This window comes from Egretta garzetta, unplaced genomic scaffold (genome assembly GCF_000687185.1).
Source record: "Egretta garzetta isolate BGI_Z169 unplaced genomic scaffold, ASM68718v1 scaffold514, whole genome shotgun sequence".
Classification (NCBI taxonomy): domain Eukaryota; kingdom Metazoa; phylum Chordata; class Aves; order Pelecaniformes; family Ardeidae; genus Egretta; species Egretta garzetta.
This window is the reverse complement of record NW_009259483.1, coordinates 774,118-791,931: the sequence shown is the minus strand read 5'-3', so window position 1 is coordinate 791,931 and position 17,814 is coordinate 774,118. Positions and strand designations below refer to the sequence as shown.

At 41.8% G+C, this 17,814-nt stretch overlaps 1 protein-coding gene across 2 annotated transcripts in view; it reads left to right on the top strand.

Moving 5' to 3' along the window:
• The window catches only part of ELMO1 (engulfment and cell motility 1), a 314,062-nt gene that overhangs the window by 64,238 nt on the left and 232,010 nt on the right, over nt 1-17,814 (top strand). For both annotated transcript variants that reach the window (XM_009637203.2, XM_035892761.1), the window contains exon 5: nt 13,386-13,436. In XM_009637203.2, the coding sequence (XP_009635498.1) occupies nt 13,386-13,436 (51 nt within the window). The remainder of the gene's footprint in view (nt 1-13,385; nt 13,437-17,814) is intronic.

Genomic DNA, 17,814 nt, shown 5'->3' with positions numbered 1-17,814 from the left:
CAGTTTCTAAGCAATGGGAAAAGAGCACGATTCAAAACCTGCTGAAGTTCACATGCTGATTCCCTAACCTCAGTGGATTTTGAGCTAAATAGACCTGAGCCTAGCTGCATAGGCATAGATTCCTCTTGCTTACCTTGCTATCAGTTTAGTTTGGCTTACTCTTAAGTGGAAGGATCTTTTGGTTTTGTTTCGCATTTTATAGTTGCTTAGGGTTGGCTAAATACAGCTGAGACATGAACTAACTTTTCTCTTGCTGTAATTCTTATCCCCACCCAAGAAATAAAGGGAACTTAGGCACAGTTAAGCATTTAGAAAGACTAAATTTAGCAAGACAGCTAGAGCAGTTGCTCATAAGATAGTGCCGCTTTTTTTTTGCGCTTTTTTTTTTTTTTTTTTTTTTTTTTTGTAGCAGACCAGTTTCAGTTTTTCATTTAACTGTTTGCCACCCCAGCCAGCCTTCTCAATGTGTTGCAGTTTGGTTTGGGATCTCACCTTTTTCCCTTGTGTTTTTTTTCTCCTTTCTTTTCAAGTTTCACTTGACAGACACTTCAAAGGCCACCACAAGGAAAACTGTTGAAGTAATTATTGGCTGCTGTGTTTTGCCTCCACCCAAATTAAATAGTGAGACTGTTACTGCTAATTGCCCTGAATTGTGACACAACATTTTCCAATAAGCCGGACACAATTCAACTTGCCTGTTGGTGTTTAAATTCTGATTGTACAGTGGCTATTTCCAAGAAGCCAGGATTGAGTGAATACTCGGGCTTGTTGAAGGAATTTGTCCTGATACAATCAGAGGAATCTTCCAGGCTTTGCCTCCACCTTTGGTGGGCAGGATCCTGGAGCTCTGGAGAAGAGGAATGTTTTCTGTTCTGTATAAAAGGAAGTCTGATGGCTTTTGGCTGCCTTTAACTTGCAATAAGGGTGGAAAATGATGGTCTTCTAGAACATTTTGGATTGTACTGCAGAGAGGACTTTGAGTTTGTTTATTCCCTACTGAAAATATGCAGAGTGTCTGACTCTGAGTCACATAAATAAGAGAGAAGAGCTCTAAATGCCACCAGTATTACTCAGATGTCTGTGACTTTTATTAGATATTGTTCACTGTTTATCACTGCTTATTGGATAGTGGCTGTAAAGAGAGGCCTATATGGGCCATCACCCCTTCTAGATACTTTCTCTCATTTGTGTGCAGTAGGAAATTGTTGCTTTCTGAATTAAAAGGTGAAAAACACCAGGCATGAGGACAAATACATGCACTTCAATGAAGCTACACTACTAATTGTTAAAGCCCACGTTGCTTTAATCTGCCTCTTGCTAGGACATGAGCAGAGCTCTTTTGTGACGGTGACAACTTCTAATAAGTAAATATTTTTCACTGCTCTCAAGGGTGAATTGTATGTCTGTACATATGCAGAAAACATTATGTATAGGTCATGTTTCTGCAGAGCCTGGGTGACTGCTGATTTACGGCCTCCCAGGTAGAGATGTCTTTTTAAAATATCACCATGTTTAAAGTTACCAGAAAGAAATGCAATTAATGAATTCTTGTACAAAGTAACAAGAAACTTTGAAGTGAAAATGTTACAAATGTGGGACTGTCAACACATGGCTTACAATTATATTTTTGGTTTTGGGTGGCAAACAGTGCATCTGTGTTTTGGTTGTCATATGCAGAACTCTTTATCTTTTGTAGCTGACCTATATTCCTGATTATACCATACATAAATAAAAACAACGCCCAAGCAGTTCTGTCTCTTACTTCTTTTTTTTTTTCTGGCTGTATTATTTGGAAAAATGCCTCTACAGGAGTAGCAGTAACTCCTTCAGAGAGTATAAGGGCGGTCTTTTAACAAATCTTGAGTCAGCCAGGGTTCCTACTAGAGACAGGGCTTATCACAGCAGATGCAGTTTGGAGTGCTGCCTCTGGGGTTCTGGTTTAGCTATATCCGTGCCCCTGAAAATGCGGTGGAAATGATTATGTATTTTAGTCTTTTTTTTTAAAAATGGGATAAATAAAATAAGAGGTTATGTGCAGAAGAAACCAAGCAAGCATAATGCATAAGCTCAAGCCTGTCTGGTGTTTTGATCACAGTATATTTGATTTTTAATTACTCTAATAGGTATGTCTTTTTTAAAAGCCTTGCTTATCATGGAGGGGCATTTCTTTGGTAGGTCAAACATCTAGAAGTCTGACTTCTGAATCAGGATCTCATTGTGCTAGATACTATATACTAGAGAATAAAAAAGTCACATTTGTTTCAACCTGTCCAGGTTGTACCTGAATAGATGCTTGTGTACATCAAGTGTAATAACTCAGGAACCCCATAGCCTGGATGAGCTCAGGTTTAGAACAGAAAATGCTATATGAAGAGTAGAAAACAGCTGTATAATTTTGTGCTGTGTGTGCTCCCAGGCTGAAAACCAAAGCTTATGTATCTGTCTACTTTGTTCCTCTGCTGGCAGTACTAGGAATCCAGGGATAGACATTCAGGTGGCTCATGCAGCATGTTGGTGGGCATGCCTGGTCCCCTGTCGTTGCTCACCCTTGGCCTTGCAGATGAGGTCTGGCTCTTTTAGATCAATTTGTGCACCTGCATTGCCCACTGTGGGCTCTGGGGCTGGGAGGGATCATCATTAGCTCAAATTTGGTCTCAAAACCCAAAAAGTTGGTGAAGGAGCTGGATCATTGCAGCTGTTCAGATTACAGCGCAGCCTCAAAAATGGTTGTTTTGTCAAATCTGAAAGTGCGATAAACCACAGTGTTTATCAGCCAGGGGGCCCTGCTGGAGTGTGGGGCTGGGGAAGAACAGTGTTCAAGCTGGCTTTGCTGCTAGAGGCAGAATGCGGTGGCTCTTAACCCTGCACCAGAGCAACTATCAGGAATAAAAGGCTAGCTCACTCTTGCTGAGGGGCTTTGTGAGCCAGCTCCAAGCTATGTTCAGCACACGGTGATGATACTGGTGACATTTTTTATGTTCTCTTTTAAATGGAAGGACATTTCATTCATCTGTTTATTGACTGCGGTCCGTTTTTATTCAGTCACAATTTCATTGTTTTCAGCTTTTTACATCTGACGCCTGTGAAGACTCCCTGTGTTTTTCTCCTTCATTCCCGACTCCCACGTTTTCCTTTCATTCTTATGTGTTATTGCATGAAGTGGAGGAGAGCAGACACTGAGTTCCCTCCATTAATTTTGAGAGACTTTTGTGCTATTTTGCAAAGGGAGCTGCCCCCGCCTTGCTTTCAATGTCATTACTCAGCTCGTGGCTGTGTTTGCGGATGGGACATCTTCTACCCCCTGCCTTCCCTGAGCTGGGAACCTGGGTAGAGTCCCTAGTGTTTGTTCTTTCTTGAAGGTGCTTTTGCTTGTGACCTATTTTTTCTGAATACAACCTGTAATTGTATATTCGTGTGAAATTCCACCATGCCATTACAGGCTCCCTGCGTGGGAGTATATGCAAATGACAGGACAAGAAATGAGCCACTTGCAGGGTTGGGGTTTTCTGGAGGTTTTTTTCTTTCACGTTTTTAGCATTCATCTGTTTTCACTGATTAATTGAACTTCAGTGAGTTGGAAGTAAACATTCTCAATAGTGAAGGTTTCTGATTCACTGAAGGACCTGCTACTTCTTAAGTAGCTGAGAATGAGAAGTAGCATGAAGGCTGGGAACTGGAGCAATGTATTAAATGATTTGTTCCTCTCGTTTGCCATTCTGCATTATTCTTGATAATACATTTGTTAGTAATGCTACATGAATGGCAGATTCCAATCCGGATTTGGCCTGGACCAAACTATGCCCAACTTTCCTTTTTCTCTGCCACTGATAGGACACGTGGTATTTCCCTCATATTCACAAGTTTCTTACTATTTTAGGGCGTCTGCACAGCCCTGCAGAAATTCCTAACGATAAGGGCAGCACATGGAGTCAGCGTGGCCGCCCTCCTGCCTGCTTGATGGATGCTGGTAACACAGCCCTGGGTACTCCAGTAAAAACTAGGAGACACTAGTATATTTCTCCAGTGGACAGAAGTAAAACTTGAGTATCCGTACACTAAAACACTTTCAATCCTGCTTCATTCAGGCTCATTTCAAGAACAGTGGTCATCTTTCTCTTAGCAAATTAGTCCTAGTTTTTAGGAGTAATTTTGTAGGACTTCACGTTTATGCTGAATTTTCCAAAGAAAAGAATTCTGTCCTGTCAACCTGTTACACTTTCTGGCCCCAGCATGAACAGCTTAATTCTTCTGCTTGCCTCCTTTTAAAATATTTGGGATGACAATATTTTCTATTTAGTTCCTTAGTTCTACATCAAGGCTGATGAGATGGATCGAGTGTATATTTAAAAAGCTGTATAGATACTTATTTTCTTGAATTTAGTTTGTAATTTTGCCTCACGAGTAATCATGAGCAAGGAAAGACTCTGGAAAGGTTTGTTTTTCTGTTGCAGCACTGAAGATGGGTATGGTATACTGGTATGGTATACCACAAGCACAGTGCGACTATTTGGGTTCAGCTGATAGCAAACAGTTCTGTTTAAGATCTGTCTGATTGATAGAAAAATGCTCTTTAAATTGTCTTCAAACTTAAAGAACAACCTATTTAGATAGATGGGTAGTTTTAAAAGGTGTGGTGAACAGACATCACAGCTCACTGCTGAAAGGGGACAGTACTGATTTCTTCCCTTCCCCATGAGATCCTGTCACTTAATTTCTGCTGGCTGCAGCATTTTTTTTTTTTTTTTTTTTTTTTGGCAATTTTTGGAGGTGGTGGCAAGGGGAGATAATTTTCTGCCACTTCAATTCATTAAATTTCCTTAATAAAAAGTCTGCCTGATCTGATGTAAGGGTGGGGCAGGACCCTTGAATCATATCCTAGAATGGGCTGCAGAGAAGGAAGAAGGAAGGTTAGGAAGAGGAACGAAACTTTGCTCTTTCTAACAGCTGTGAGCTTTCATGTTTCTCGGTTGCTTGTGGAACTGGCTTGGGCTGATGCAGAATGAACTTGCTGGCAAATTTGGACTGTAGTCGCAAATGGAGAAGGGATGTTTTACCTACAGTGTCTCTGTGTCTGAGAGGAAGGGTTCAGGCAAGGGAGTAGGATGTACATGTTAGAGAAGCGTGCGTACCTTCAAACTTCCCCTTAAAGATGTCTCAGTGTGGTTCCAAATGTGGTGCTTGCAAAATGAGCTTGGCCCTCTTTCCTGCTTATACTATGGTGCTTATTCCTGTCTTTTCCCTTACAAACTGGGCAAAACCCAAAATGATAAAAATTTCAGCTGGTTTAGTTTCCTTGTTGGCTCATCAAATAGCTATACAACTGTTTATGCCACATAAAACCAGTAGTAGGAATGAGCAAGAGACTGAAAAGAAAGATTCTGCTTTATGGTAGCAAGCTGTGCTTTGATTTGGCAAAAGTGGCTGTGAACCACGGTCTTGGCTTGGGTCTTCAGCTATTTCTCATAGTAGCAGCATCTTCTTCAGGAGCTACTGCGCCTGCACTGACCCCTCAGTGGTGCTGCGGGCGAATGTGTTGGGTGAACTGCATTGAAGTACTGACTTCAATTTGACAATCCTTATTTGGCTTTGGTGGGTTGTTGTTTTGGGTTGGTGGTTTTTTTTTTTTTTGTGTCCATAGCAGTTCCCTGTTCTGATTTCCCCACATGATCTCACCAGCAGGAGTATGAGCCCAGCTAAGTCTGTCATTTCCTGGTGTTTATTTTGCAGGGTGCAGCTCTTGCATTCTGACTTACCAGAGAATGATGGGGCTGCTCTTTATCTGCCCATCCATTCCGTGTTACTGGTACAACTGTCTGTGTGGTTGCTTGAATTGGGGAACTGATCTAGGTTAAAAATAACTTGTGTGTAACTTCTTTTAATGTGTCAAAAGGATGTCTGCCCACAGTGTAATACCTCTGCTTCTCTGCAGAGCAAGTGGTACCTGATAATGTTGCCCTTGTAGATCATTCCACCTGAAAATGAGTAAATTATGCAAAGTATGGATTTTTTCTTAGGATGTGTTTTTAGTGGCATTCAAGCTGGTATAACTGTGGGTTGCTGGCGAAAAAGGTAGTTGAGCTTTGTTTCCCCCCCCTTTATTCCATTCCTTTCACTTCTTAGCATCCTAGTGACTGTATTGCTGGAAGGTGAGTTTGTTCAAGTCATGGATCTGACAGAAGAAAACTCTGGATTCCCCCCCCCCCCCCTTCTTTTTTTTGAATGAAGGGGAGGGGAAGAGGTAACATTTTTAAGGTTAGGTGGTTGACCATGCTGCTGCATGTTGGTAGATCTGATGTAAAGAGAGTGTTGGGAGCCCGCTGCTAGAAGGATATGTGCAGAACTGTGCCTCCAGTGAGCTGTAGAGTAGCGCTGGATTAGGTACACCTTGCAACTGCACCACTGGTGTAACTCAGTTTATTTACTATCTTCTATAATCCTTGAATAGGGGTAGATAAACAACATGCAGAAAACTTCCTCTTTTTAGAAACTTCAGCCAAACTACCAATGCTTAATTAAAGGAAAATGCAGTCATCAAATTCTAACGTGAAAAACTAGAAGACCTTCTCCCTGTTTCCAGCAGCTTCCCAGGAAAGGAATTTTATCACAAGATTAATTGCCTCAGTATTTCTTCTAAAACAGCACAGTCCTGTCATACCAAGTAGTACAATGTTGATAATTACCTGTATCTCTTAACTCTCATCTTACTGAAGTTTTTGGTGACTAGAAATGAACTTAAGAAATTTCCTACCAAGACAAGATGAATGTTATATCTAACCTCATAGTTTATCTCCAGCTGCAACAGTAGCAAATGCCATTCAGGGTTGTGTTCTGATGATGGCTTTCACTCCCTTCCTGCTTCCCCAGCATTTGCATTTGTTGTACTACAGGTTTTGGAGGGTACATCTACACTTAGTCTATTTAGTATCCATATAAGGGCCATGAAATTTTTTCATCTCTTCTTGAACCTGCTGATACTGCCTGCTTTCACAGCCTCTTGTGACAGCAAGCTCGGGAAGTTCACTGCCTGCAGAATGAAGAGGTACGTTCTTCATCTGCTTTAAACTGATTCCTTACTGCTTTCATCAAGTTACCTCCTGGTTCTCATACTGGAGGACTTGATAACAACAGTTCTGCATTCAGCTTGTCCACTACTTTCCTTCCTCTGGCCTTTGTCCCTCCAAACTGAGGAGACCCTGCCTTGTGAGGCAGCTGCTTTATCCCACTGAGCATTTCACTCGTCTTTCTCTGCATTTTCCCTGACACTACTGTGTCCTCCTTACGATGTGAAGATCAGAAGTGCACACAGTGCCCTGCATGTGGGTGCATGAAGTTCTTGTGTCGTGGCAAAATGATGGCCTCTGTCTAGTTCCCATTACCACTTCTGATGATGCCCAGTGTTTACTGCTGTAGCACATTGACTCAGTCCTTTAAAGGAGGTCTGCCAACAAGGACTTTGCTTGTCTTTCCTGAGTTGTTGACTTAGAAATGAACTCTATTATATATCATTTTGTCCTTAGTTACTACTTGCCCAAACTCATCCTCTTGAAAATGTTATGGTATGACTAACTTAAAGTGTATTTCATAGCTCTAATTTCTTGCCGTTCTGTCAATTTGGGAGAAAGTGTAATAAAATAATAGCAGTGTGGAAATAGGGAAGAGTCTATTACTTAATGATATAAACACGTGAAGAATTTTAGATTTCTTGGCTGTCATTCTTTAGCCCAGTTAGAGAAGTCTGAAGGAAGCTATTTGGTCAAGGTTAAAGAATAGTGCTGAGCGAGCTATAACCATGGGAACCAATGCTTCTAGGTCTTCCTCAAATATGTTAAGAAAACATTCCATTCCAACCAGTTACAGTGAGCTGAATCTTGAGGCATTTTGCTGGATATAACAGACTATTAAAATGATAAGACAACTACATGGCAAAATAAACTTTAATTTTGCATAAGTTTTCCAAAGTGTGTCTCCAGCAAAGCTCTGACTAAATGGCTTGGCTGTTTTGATAGGGTATTTTGAAAGTGAATTCGCATACCTTTATCCCTCTCCATGGTTTGGTGGACTCTGTTAATGCTTGAGGCCTTCCTTTGAGATGCAAGTTTATGCAAATCTCCTGCAAGTTTATGCAAATCTCCTGCATGTGTGCTGGGTAAAGTAGCCTATGGCACAGTAAAGGCAGAACTTTGAGAAGGAACAGAATCTGGTGGCAGATAATGTAGGTTCATGTTGCTCCAGCTAGTGGAGTTGGAAGTCATAGAATCATAGAACCATTAAGGTTGGAAAGACGTCCAAGATCATCAAGTCCAACCATCAAACCAACGCCACTATGCCTACTAAACTATGTCCTGAAGTGCCACGTCTACACATTTTTTTGAACACCTCCAGTGATGGTGACTCCACCACCTTTCTGGGGAGCCTGTTCCAATGCTTGGCCACTCTTTCAGTAACGAAGTTTTTCCTAATATCCACTTGAAACCTCTCCTGATGCAACTTGAGGCCATTTCCTCTTGTCCTGTCACTTGTTACTTGGGAGAAGAGACCAATACCCACCTCGCTACACCCTCCTTTCAGGCAGTTGTAGAGAGTGATAAGGTCTCCCCTCAGTCTCCTTTTTTCCAGGCTGAACAACCCTAGTTCCCTCAGCCACTCCTCAAGACTTGTTCTTCAGACCCCTCACCAGCTTCGTTGCCCTTCTTTGGACACGCTCCACCACCTCAGTGTTATTGTCGTGAGGGACCCAAAACTGAACACAGTATTTGAGGTAGAGCCGAGTACAGGGGCACGATCACTTCCCTACTCCTGCTGGCCACACTATTCCTGATACAGGCCAGGATGCTGTTGGCTTTCTTGGCCACCTGGGCACACTGCTGGCTCATGATTAGCCAGCTGTCAACCAGCACCCCCAGATCTGTCTCTGCCAAGCAGCTCTCCAGCCACTCTTCTGCAAGTCTGTAGCATTGCATGGGATTGTTGTGACCCAAGTGCAGGACCCTGCACTTGGCCTTGTTAAACCTCATACAGTTGGCCTCGGCGCATTGATCCAGCCTGTCCAGATCCCTCTGTAGAGCCTCCCTACCCTCGAGCAGATTGAAACTCCCACCCAACTTGGTGTCGTCTGCAAACTTACTGAGGGTGAACTCAATCCCCTCATCCAGATTATTGAGAAAGATATTAAAGACTGGCCCCAGGACTGAGCCCTGGGGAACATCGCTTGTGGCCAACCACCAACTGGTTTTAACTCCATTCACCAAAACTCTCTGGGCTCAGCCATCCAGCCAGTTTTTTACCCAGTGAAGAGTATACCTGTCTAAGCCATGAGCTGCCAGCTTCTCTAGGAGAATGCCGTGGGAGACAGTGTCAAAACTCAAGGCGAACTCTCCAGGTACCCTCTACTTCCTGCTGTGTTTTGTTGTTCATGTCTTTTCATGATTGTACTTGAAAACTCGGCTTGGAAAGTGTCGTGCAGCAGTATGATGCTTGGCAATACTACCTACTCAATTAGATTAAAATCATCTAGTGAGTGTAGACTCTTGCTAGACGTAATATTGCAAATGGAGCTTATTTGTATCCGTAATATAACTGCTGTCTTAGTCCTAGGTGACATCTATAACAAATCTTTTTTTCTTGTTACGGAGTTTTTTTAGGGGCATTTTGGGTAGTGCTCTTCCACTAGTTCTCTCTCTGCCCAGGAATTAAGCTTCCCTAATACAGATCAACAGCATGAACAATATTTACAAACCTGATGTACACTTGAGAAACAGATCAGAAATGTCTTGGAAGAGGTTTGTGGTGGTGGTGTGCCCTGTCCTGGGTAGCAGTGGTGCTTATGAGTCCAATTGCTAAAGCTGGGCTGCTGTCTTGGAATGACATTCTGTTATCCCGGAAACGAAATCCACAGGATGCTGTCCCTAATACTAAGCAGATTAACTGTGTGTAAATGCTGCAATTGAAATTAACTGGCATGCTGACTACTGCATCACACAGTTAATGTAGGAAATCCTCTTGGCTTAATTGTACGCTTACACGCTGTTTCTTGGTAGGTGCTTAAGTCATTATTTAGACTGGATAAACAAAATTGGATTTTTGATTGGGGAACAGCTAACCCTTTTCAAGCTTCGGCTAGCCTGCTGTGTTAGAGACTTTGTACTTTGAATACTGTCAGAGAGAGGGCACGGGCAGTTTTCCTTAAGCCTTTGTCTAAATCAGGAGTTGAAGATGAGCTCTCTATCTCTTGCGATAGCAGTGATTGAATTTACAGTATAGGGCAGGCTTACGCACTTTGCTCTGAGAGAGGCATGGTGAGAGAAAGGTCTTCGTGCTTTGTGTGCTGTGGGCTCTGACAGGCATTGCAACTTTGAGTCTGAAAGCTTTGGTGTTTCAGGCTTGGCTTGATAAACAAACAGAAAGATTCCGAACAAAACTTACAGCGATGCTTTTGGGTACTCTGTGTTCTTTTTCCTCTGCTATTTTATATATAACCTGCTGACATACGGTCACTCTGGAGAACAGTATTTCACTTGCTTTATCCATATGTGGTATCTGAACTTTAACCAGGTTATCGGCTTCCTTTTTTACACTTGTTTTTAAATTCCTCTCACTACAGAGAAATAGCGCATTTTTAACAAGGTGTTTTTCACTTGCTAGATTGGTTGTAGATTTAATCTATGCAATCTGTAAGTGTCCTTATGTAATTAGAGGTTTATTTTTTAACCTGCATGCATGACTGTAGAGAGTATATCAGGTTAAGCCCAGCTTTTTATGGGTTAGGGTTTCGGCTTGTGACAAAGCTACTGTAGTGGAACAAACTGTGGAATACGGTTTCAGCCTGAAGCAACTGCGAAATAATGTAATTGGGGCTGACAGCTTGCTCCTCCCAAAGAGGGAAGGTATAATTCCTCCTCATGCTTCTCCTTGTTCTCTTTCCCCTACCCCTTCCCTGCTCCCAAAGAGGGAATACTGGTGCTCAATCCTCGCTGAGCTCATTTCTGTTTATTAACCTGACAGAAAACTCTCCTTTCTTTCCTGCCAGGGCTGCTTTCTGCCAGCTTAGTGAGATGGTGTGATTGACCCCTTGAACAGGTCTGTCCCATGTCAGAGCTGGTGCAAGGTAGAGGAGGGAGCGCGCGGGCAGGAGGGTGATGAGGGAGGCACCCCGCCTCGCAGTAGTACTCCGCTGTTCAGCAAACTCCTTGGACCTTCTGAGACCGTAGCGTAGCCTTCTCACACAGAGCCTGGTACCTCGTGTTTGCAGAGATGCTTGTTGTGGCCCTCATGAAGCGATTTAGCGTGCTAAACTGTGAAGTAATTTGTACATCTGATTTGGTAGTTCGTGTTAATTAGAGCAGGAAACATAAGAAACTTTGAGCTTAAAGTTATGTTGCTGAAAAAAAAATAAGCCTGTGTGGGTGCTCTTACTTATGTTTAAGAACAGTCTATTTACTTAGCTCCAGTATTTTCATAAGGATATCGGTGAACTTCCACTTCTGAAAGTGATTGGTACAGTTTTAAGTTGTTTAAGTTTTGTCTGATTCCCTAACAGTTTTTAATGTTGTTGCATGGTGGGCTTTGCTACCTTCCAAGTAAAGCTGATGGAACCCTGTGTGTATGTGTGCATGCATGTACTCTGGCCTAACACAGCTGAGGTCCAGTGCCTTGGCCTAAACTGTTGGTGGAGACAGATTTAGCCTATGCTGACTGACTGTCCTAAAGCAATTATTTCTATTTAGTTCCACAAATCCATGAGGTGCTAACAGTTTAAGCCACCACAACTGTTTGCAAAGTGAGTTTGTTTCAACACTGATTTAGATTAAACCGCACAAATGCACTGCTGCCACTTCATACAGATTCCTTAGACATGACGAGACGTAGCTGGGTCTGGTGCTGTTTTACTACAAGAGGAGAAAATCTGGCACTTTGTTAGTGCTGTGGGAAGTCACCCCATACTTAGCTGCTCACCCTTTTTTGCCCCTCTCTTAAGTACAGCCTGGCTGGCCTCCCTGGGGCTCTTCTGGCAGGAGGAGACTGCGAAGGGCTGAGATGAGTTATATGCGTATGTAAGCAAGGAAGCTGTAAAAAAAGCTTCTCCCTTGTACCCCCTGTGTTGTCTGGCACTTCAATTATTTCAGCTAGAGTGAAGAAGTGTTAGTGGGTGGAGAATGATCTTCTGTATAGCTAGAACCAATCCCACAGAGGACTTGGGTACCAAGAAAGAGAGAAGGTACTAGAGTTTTATTTTGGGACTACTTGACCTGGTTTCAGGCAAGATTTATCCTGTTTTAGCATTTTGGATTTGAGATGTATCAGAATGGGAGCAAGAAGGATGAAATGAATTTGGGAAAAATTGCCTGAGAAGAAATGCACCTTCATTTTTTTGGCTGAACACCAGTCTGCAGAAAGCCTTCAATGTGGTGTTTAGAACAAAATTAGCTCTTCTCTTTCAAACTCTTAGGGATTCCTCTGATTCCTTTGATGAATTAGGGTAATGGCTGATGAACGAGCTATTGAACCATGAACAAAGTTGTGCCTGCATCCCTCTGTGCACAGTCAGTACCTGTTAGTATGTTCACTGTGCTAGGTGCTGTATTCTCTTAACCTGTGGTGAGCAGGAGGTAGCTTGTTGAAAGAGGGGCAGGCTCCCCTAGGCTTACTGCAGGGCAAGACCACGTGGGCGTTGACCACAAAGTTGTGAGGATACTGTAAGCCTACGCCATAGCTTACGCCATGGCAGCTTTTTATCTACCCATAGCTTTAGTTTAATTGAACACGTTATGTGAGCTTAACCAAAATAAAATGTTTAATGCCACCTCTTTCTTCCAGCGGGGTAAGGAGAATGACTTATGGCATGTTTGCACTTTACTTACCGCTTACAGCGATGCTTTTTTTACTTTGAGGGAGAATGCAAAGCCGTGGTGGCAGAGCTCAGCGGGTTGGTTCCAGTGGTTTAAGTCAGCATGTTCTTGTTATAGAAAATGGAGAGCCAGTGGGATACATTTTAAATCCTGCAGATGTTTAATGACAGGTTTCAGCAAACTTACGAACTCCTCAACTATGTAGCACAATACCAGAGCCAGGCACCGTGGACAATATATTTCAAAGAAGTATTTAGAAGTTGCCAGTGGAAGCTAAACTTTGAAAAACATGAAGTCATTCTTGAAAGGGTTCAGATTGGTTAAATATCATGTGAACAGCCGCCTATTTCTTGGAGCTAATGTTAATATGCCTCGGTGGGGAAAATACTGTATAGATGTTAGCTCATGTATGAAAGAGTGAAGCTTTTGCATGCGGACAGGGGAAAGTACTGTTGCTGGTTTAGTGTGGCATTCTGCTCAATGCATGTTCATGTTTTTATGTGAGTCTTAAATAAAACCTTTTGGATTTTTCTCTTTCAGAATCGTAATGAAATTAAAAATGGAGCGATCCTTCGATTAACAACATCTCCAGTGAGTTACTGTTCTGTTCTCTCCCTTCAAAGTGAAGATTTGATTAGTAAATCACTATGAACTGATGTATGTATTTTTAAGCTTTAGCCATACTGTATTCTACAATCCCCCTGCAAAGGAGGGCTGTGATGTGGTCACAAGATGACTGTATGTGGTGTTCTCTTTTTTTGAGTTACAGGGGCAGGGGTGGTATCTCTGAGTGATATTTGGTGATAGGATTGGCACAACTGGGTGTTTTTTTGTTTCTTGCTTCTATCCCACTGGGAACAGCTTTCATGTCCAGGATACTTCTGCTTCCCTGCTGGCATTGCAGTCTCACTCAAGTGCTCCTTTTCTGCCCCAGAGCTCAGAGCCAAGAGAAAAAGCTGGGAGTTGAATCATGGAGAGCTCTGATGGGCAGCTCAGGTCAGAGCTTTACTGCTCTCTGGGTTTCTGTTGAGAGAGCAGCAACTGCAATGTTGAGATTTTACTGTTTTATTATTTTTTTTTTTCAACGCCATTGCCACATGCTGAAAGCCACTATTAGTCCCAGAAGATGTATGTGTAAGGCAGCAGCAATGCCATTTCCTTGCTGACAAATGTAGTGTGCTATTAAAATGGTTTACCTCTTCACGGTCGTGTTCTAGCTTCTGTGGATTCAAAGCATTCTTATGGCCAGACTCTGCCACCCTGTGCTGCAGATCATTTGGACGGGCAAGATGGAGCTGTGCTGGTTTAACTTTTGGCTTCTGTTGAACCTGTTAAGAGTGGGGTCAGTTACTGCCATAAAATGTGAAAACTTCTATCTAGAAGCCATGCAGAGATTATAGATACATTTTTGGATAGATCACTTTCCAGTTAGTAGGGCCTAGGCTCAAAGTAAAGAAAGAGAAGTGTGTGTTGCTGCTGACTTCTCAAGGTCTCCAGGCATCATGTGCGTCCACTACTCCCTAGCCTGGTTAACCTGATGATGGCTTATATTGGACTTAGGAGGCAACTGAATTTGTATGCTGATTTGTGTGTTAAGTGGAAATTGAAGAAGCCAGTATGGAAACACATACATGCCTCAAGTTTTTTAGTAAGTGACTGCAACGTTAATTTACAGGAGTGTAGCTTCTTAACAGAAAGAACTTTTAAGCAGCAGCCAGCTGGGCAAAGACAAGAGATTTCCATTATCCTTCATCATCTTTTTCAGTGGTTGTTATATACAGAGCTTTACAGTCATAAGAATAAACAGTTTAAGACCATGGCTCTGTCAGAGTCTATGTGACTCCAAAGTCTCTTGCCATATGTCACCAGAACAGCCTTGTATGTGGGGAAAACACTTGCTGGTGGAGTAAATTTCATTTGGTGGAACTTCCTCATAAATGGACAGCCCCAGCACCAGCTTCTAACCTTTGGGACTTCTTAAGAACAAATATCCACACGACTGAAAAAGGGCTATCTGCTGTCTGGACTTGGGATCTCATGAAATCAAAACAACATCTGTGGTTCATCAAGAACCAATGTGGTCCAAATGCACTGCATCATTCTTTTATGTAACCACACCATGGAGTGACAGCATGAGATGACTCATGGAATCCTTCCCTGTCACAAAATCCATGACCAGTTGCACCATGCAAAACTGAAGAGAGGCTGTGCCGCGACCGATCTGTGGAAATGGCTGTCTGTCTGTCTTCATCATTACTTGTGCAATTGGAAATGTGACCTACAAACAGAAAAGACAAATATTGGATTTATAGCACTTTCTGCTAATACTTATGGGCAGGAAGGTGGGGCTTTGTATAAGGCTGTCATCGTCTCATTCTGTTTCTTTGGTGATTTACCCTAGGGTCAGTCAACCAAGAGAGGGGTCCTTAAGATATTGAGGTAATACTTTCCTACCAAGTTGTGGGCCACGCTGGCGCTAGCCTGCAGTTATGAGTCACTCAGCCATCTTGTTATGAGATAGAAGGCCAGTCCACTTTCTGGTCTTCAGTATTGGTATTTATCCCTGAACCAGTGCTTATTTTCAAATTTTCTGACATTTTAAAAAAGTTTTTGTTAGCTTTTTCCCCGAATCAGAAAAGTAGCTTGGAAGAAGGTTTCAAAGGACTGGATTGGTTTTTGTCAGATTAGAGAGTATTTGTATTCTTTAAATAGACATAAAATGAAGTTCTACATGTTCCCACCCTAGAATAGTATCTTTGCTTTTAAGGTACTGTCAAAGTGGTCATCATAGAGGTACGTCAAATAGATAGATTAAAGGCTTCCAAGCTGTGGTTTTCAGACTGGTGACCCACACAATGCTTGTCGTTTACCCTGAAAAGCTAGCAGGCCATCTGTTTCCATTTTTCCTCTGAAATTCTATATGAGAGCAACAGTAGTTGGAGGAGATAATGTGAAGAACAGGCTGCGTGATATACTCCTGCAAAAAGGGAAAGATGCCTTCCTAGCTGCTGCAGCTGGGTGGGATTGTTTTTCTCATCCTGTGAAAACAGTAAGATTCTGAATTCCACCACCCCCTCCCCCCCTTTTTTCTCTATCCTACATCAGTATAAAGCTGAAACTATCTCCCCACAGAAAAAGAAAATCATACCAAAAATGTTTTTGAAGAGATGGAGGAATTAGAAAAGAAGAAGAAGATTGAGAGAAATTAAAAGGCGCCACATCCAGATTACCCAGTATCTGGGATGCCTCCATGTAGTTCCAGAGGGGCCTGAGCTGCCTACTTGCTGGCTATTCTGGGCAAAAAAAAAAAAGTCTGTCCTGAACATCACAAGCCTTTTGAGGAAACTCTTTTCCCTTGATGAGTTGAGAAGAATTGTTTTCACCAGTTCTGAAGGCTGCATGAACATAAAATGCTTTTCCAGTTCTTAATTTTCATGCAGCTTATTACCATGACAGCCAGTAGTCTGGCTATAGCCATTCACAGTTGCATGTCGTGAGTCATTGAAAATTGGGTGAGAAGGATGAGAGATGACCTTCCTGAGTTCTGTTGTCATTAGCCTCAAATTGCGTATTGCTTATATACCCAGAGCAGGTACTATTAAGGATTAAAAGGAGGGAGGGGAAAAAGGTAGTTTTATCTAGAAGTAGTAAAGTAGCATTTTTGGGTTGTTTTTTTTAAAATTAGGATTTGAAATCTAACTCCCCCAATCTAAATGTTTAATACTTTCTCTTTTTTAATCCCAAATCTAAATGTTTAATACTTTCTCTTTTTTAATCTCAAATTTAGATTATTTTGTATGTGTATATAGGGACCTTTTTTCTGAAAATCATCGTTAATATTGCAAGGGCAAAACTGCAGACTGCACTGCTAAATCCATTATAAATGCTTGCCTTCAGAGATTTACAACATGTCTATTTTAAACTTCTTTGAGTTAAAACTTTGCAAACAGCGGTCGTTAGGCATGGTGGGATTTTGAACTGCCTCTTTGTTTCCGTAGGTCTGTTTGATAAGTTTGTGCGATTCTCTGAAAAGCTGTTTTTTCTAAACAATGCTATTTTTTTCTCTATAAACCACTCACCACGCAGACACTCTGTTTCCTAGGTAACTTGAGTGCAGATTGAATTTCTCTCATATTATCTTTGTTCCTATATCATCTTTCTTATTTATTTTTAACCTCTCCTATCATCTTTCTTAACAATTCTTTGTGCTATTGTGGGTTTTTGCAGTTTTCCATGACCTGTTTCCCTCCTTTGTCCATTTGCATTTCTGAAGGGACTCATCAAAAGTTTCTTATACAACATTTCTTTGTATTTGAACATATGTGACAGTTGAAATGCCAGATAGCTATTGTCTGTTTTGCGATACCCATATTCCAGTGGATGGTGGGTAGGTGTATAAATAAATAAGCTGTAATTGCTCCCAAGTGTGAGACTGTTCCAAAAGGACAGTTGTGTCCTGCAATGCCGCAAGCAGAGTCCAACCTTTTAATGTGTGCAACTGCAGGAATCCTTCCTTCCTTCCTGTAAATCCTCATTCAAATGACTAATCATTTTGAAAGCATGCTAAAATACTGGGAAAATTAAACTGAAGGAACTGGCCTCTTCTTTTTTCATTTCATTGTTTTCAAACAGAACTGATTATTTGAGCACTCACCGTTTATTTGAAAGCAGCTTTTTGGGCACTTTAGGCTTGCTCATGAACTGTATACCTTAAATGCTGAGCCTTTTCTAATGTGGTAATCATGGTGCCTGATCATTTGCTTTTGTTGCATCGGTTTTTGGTTGTTTTTTTTTTTTTTTTTAAATCCCCTGGTTGAGCATTGGTCAAGTTCTCAAACCTGTAAGTTGTTTATAGGCAGCTATATTAGCATTTCTAGCATGAGCAATCATGTAAATAGGGGGTGTTCATTAGTAGTCATTGTAGTGTTTTCCCTAAACGCTTTTACAGCTGTGAGTAACATGGGTTTTT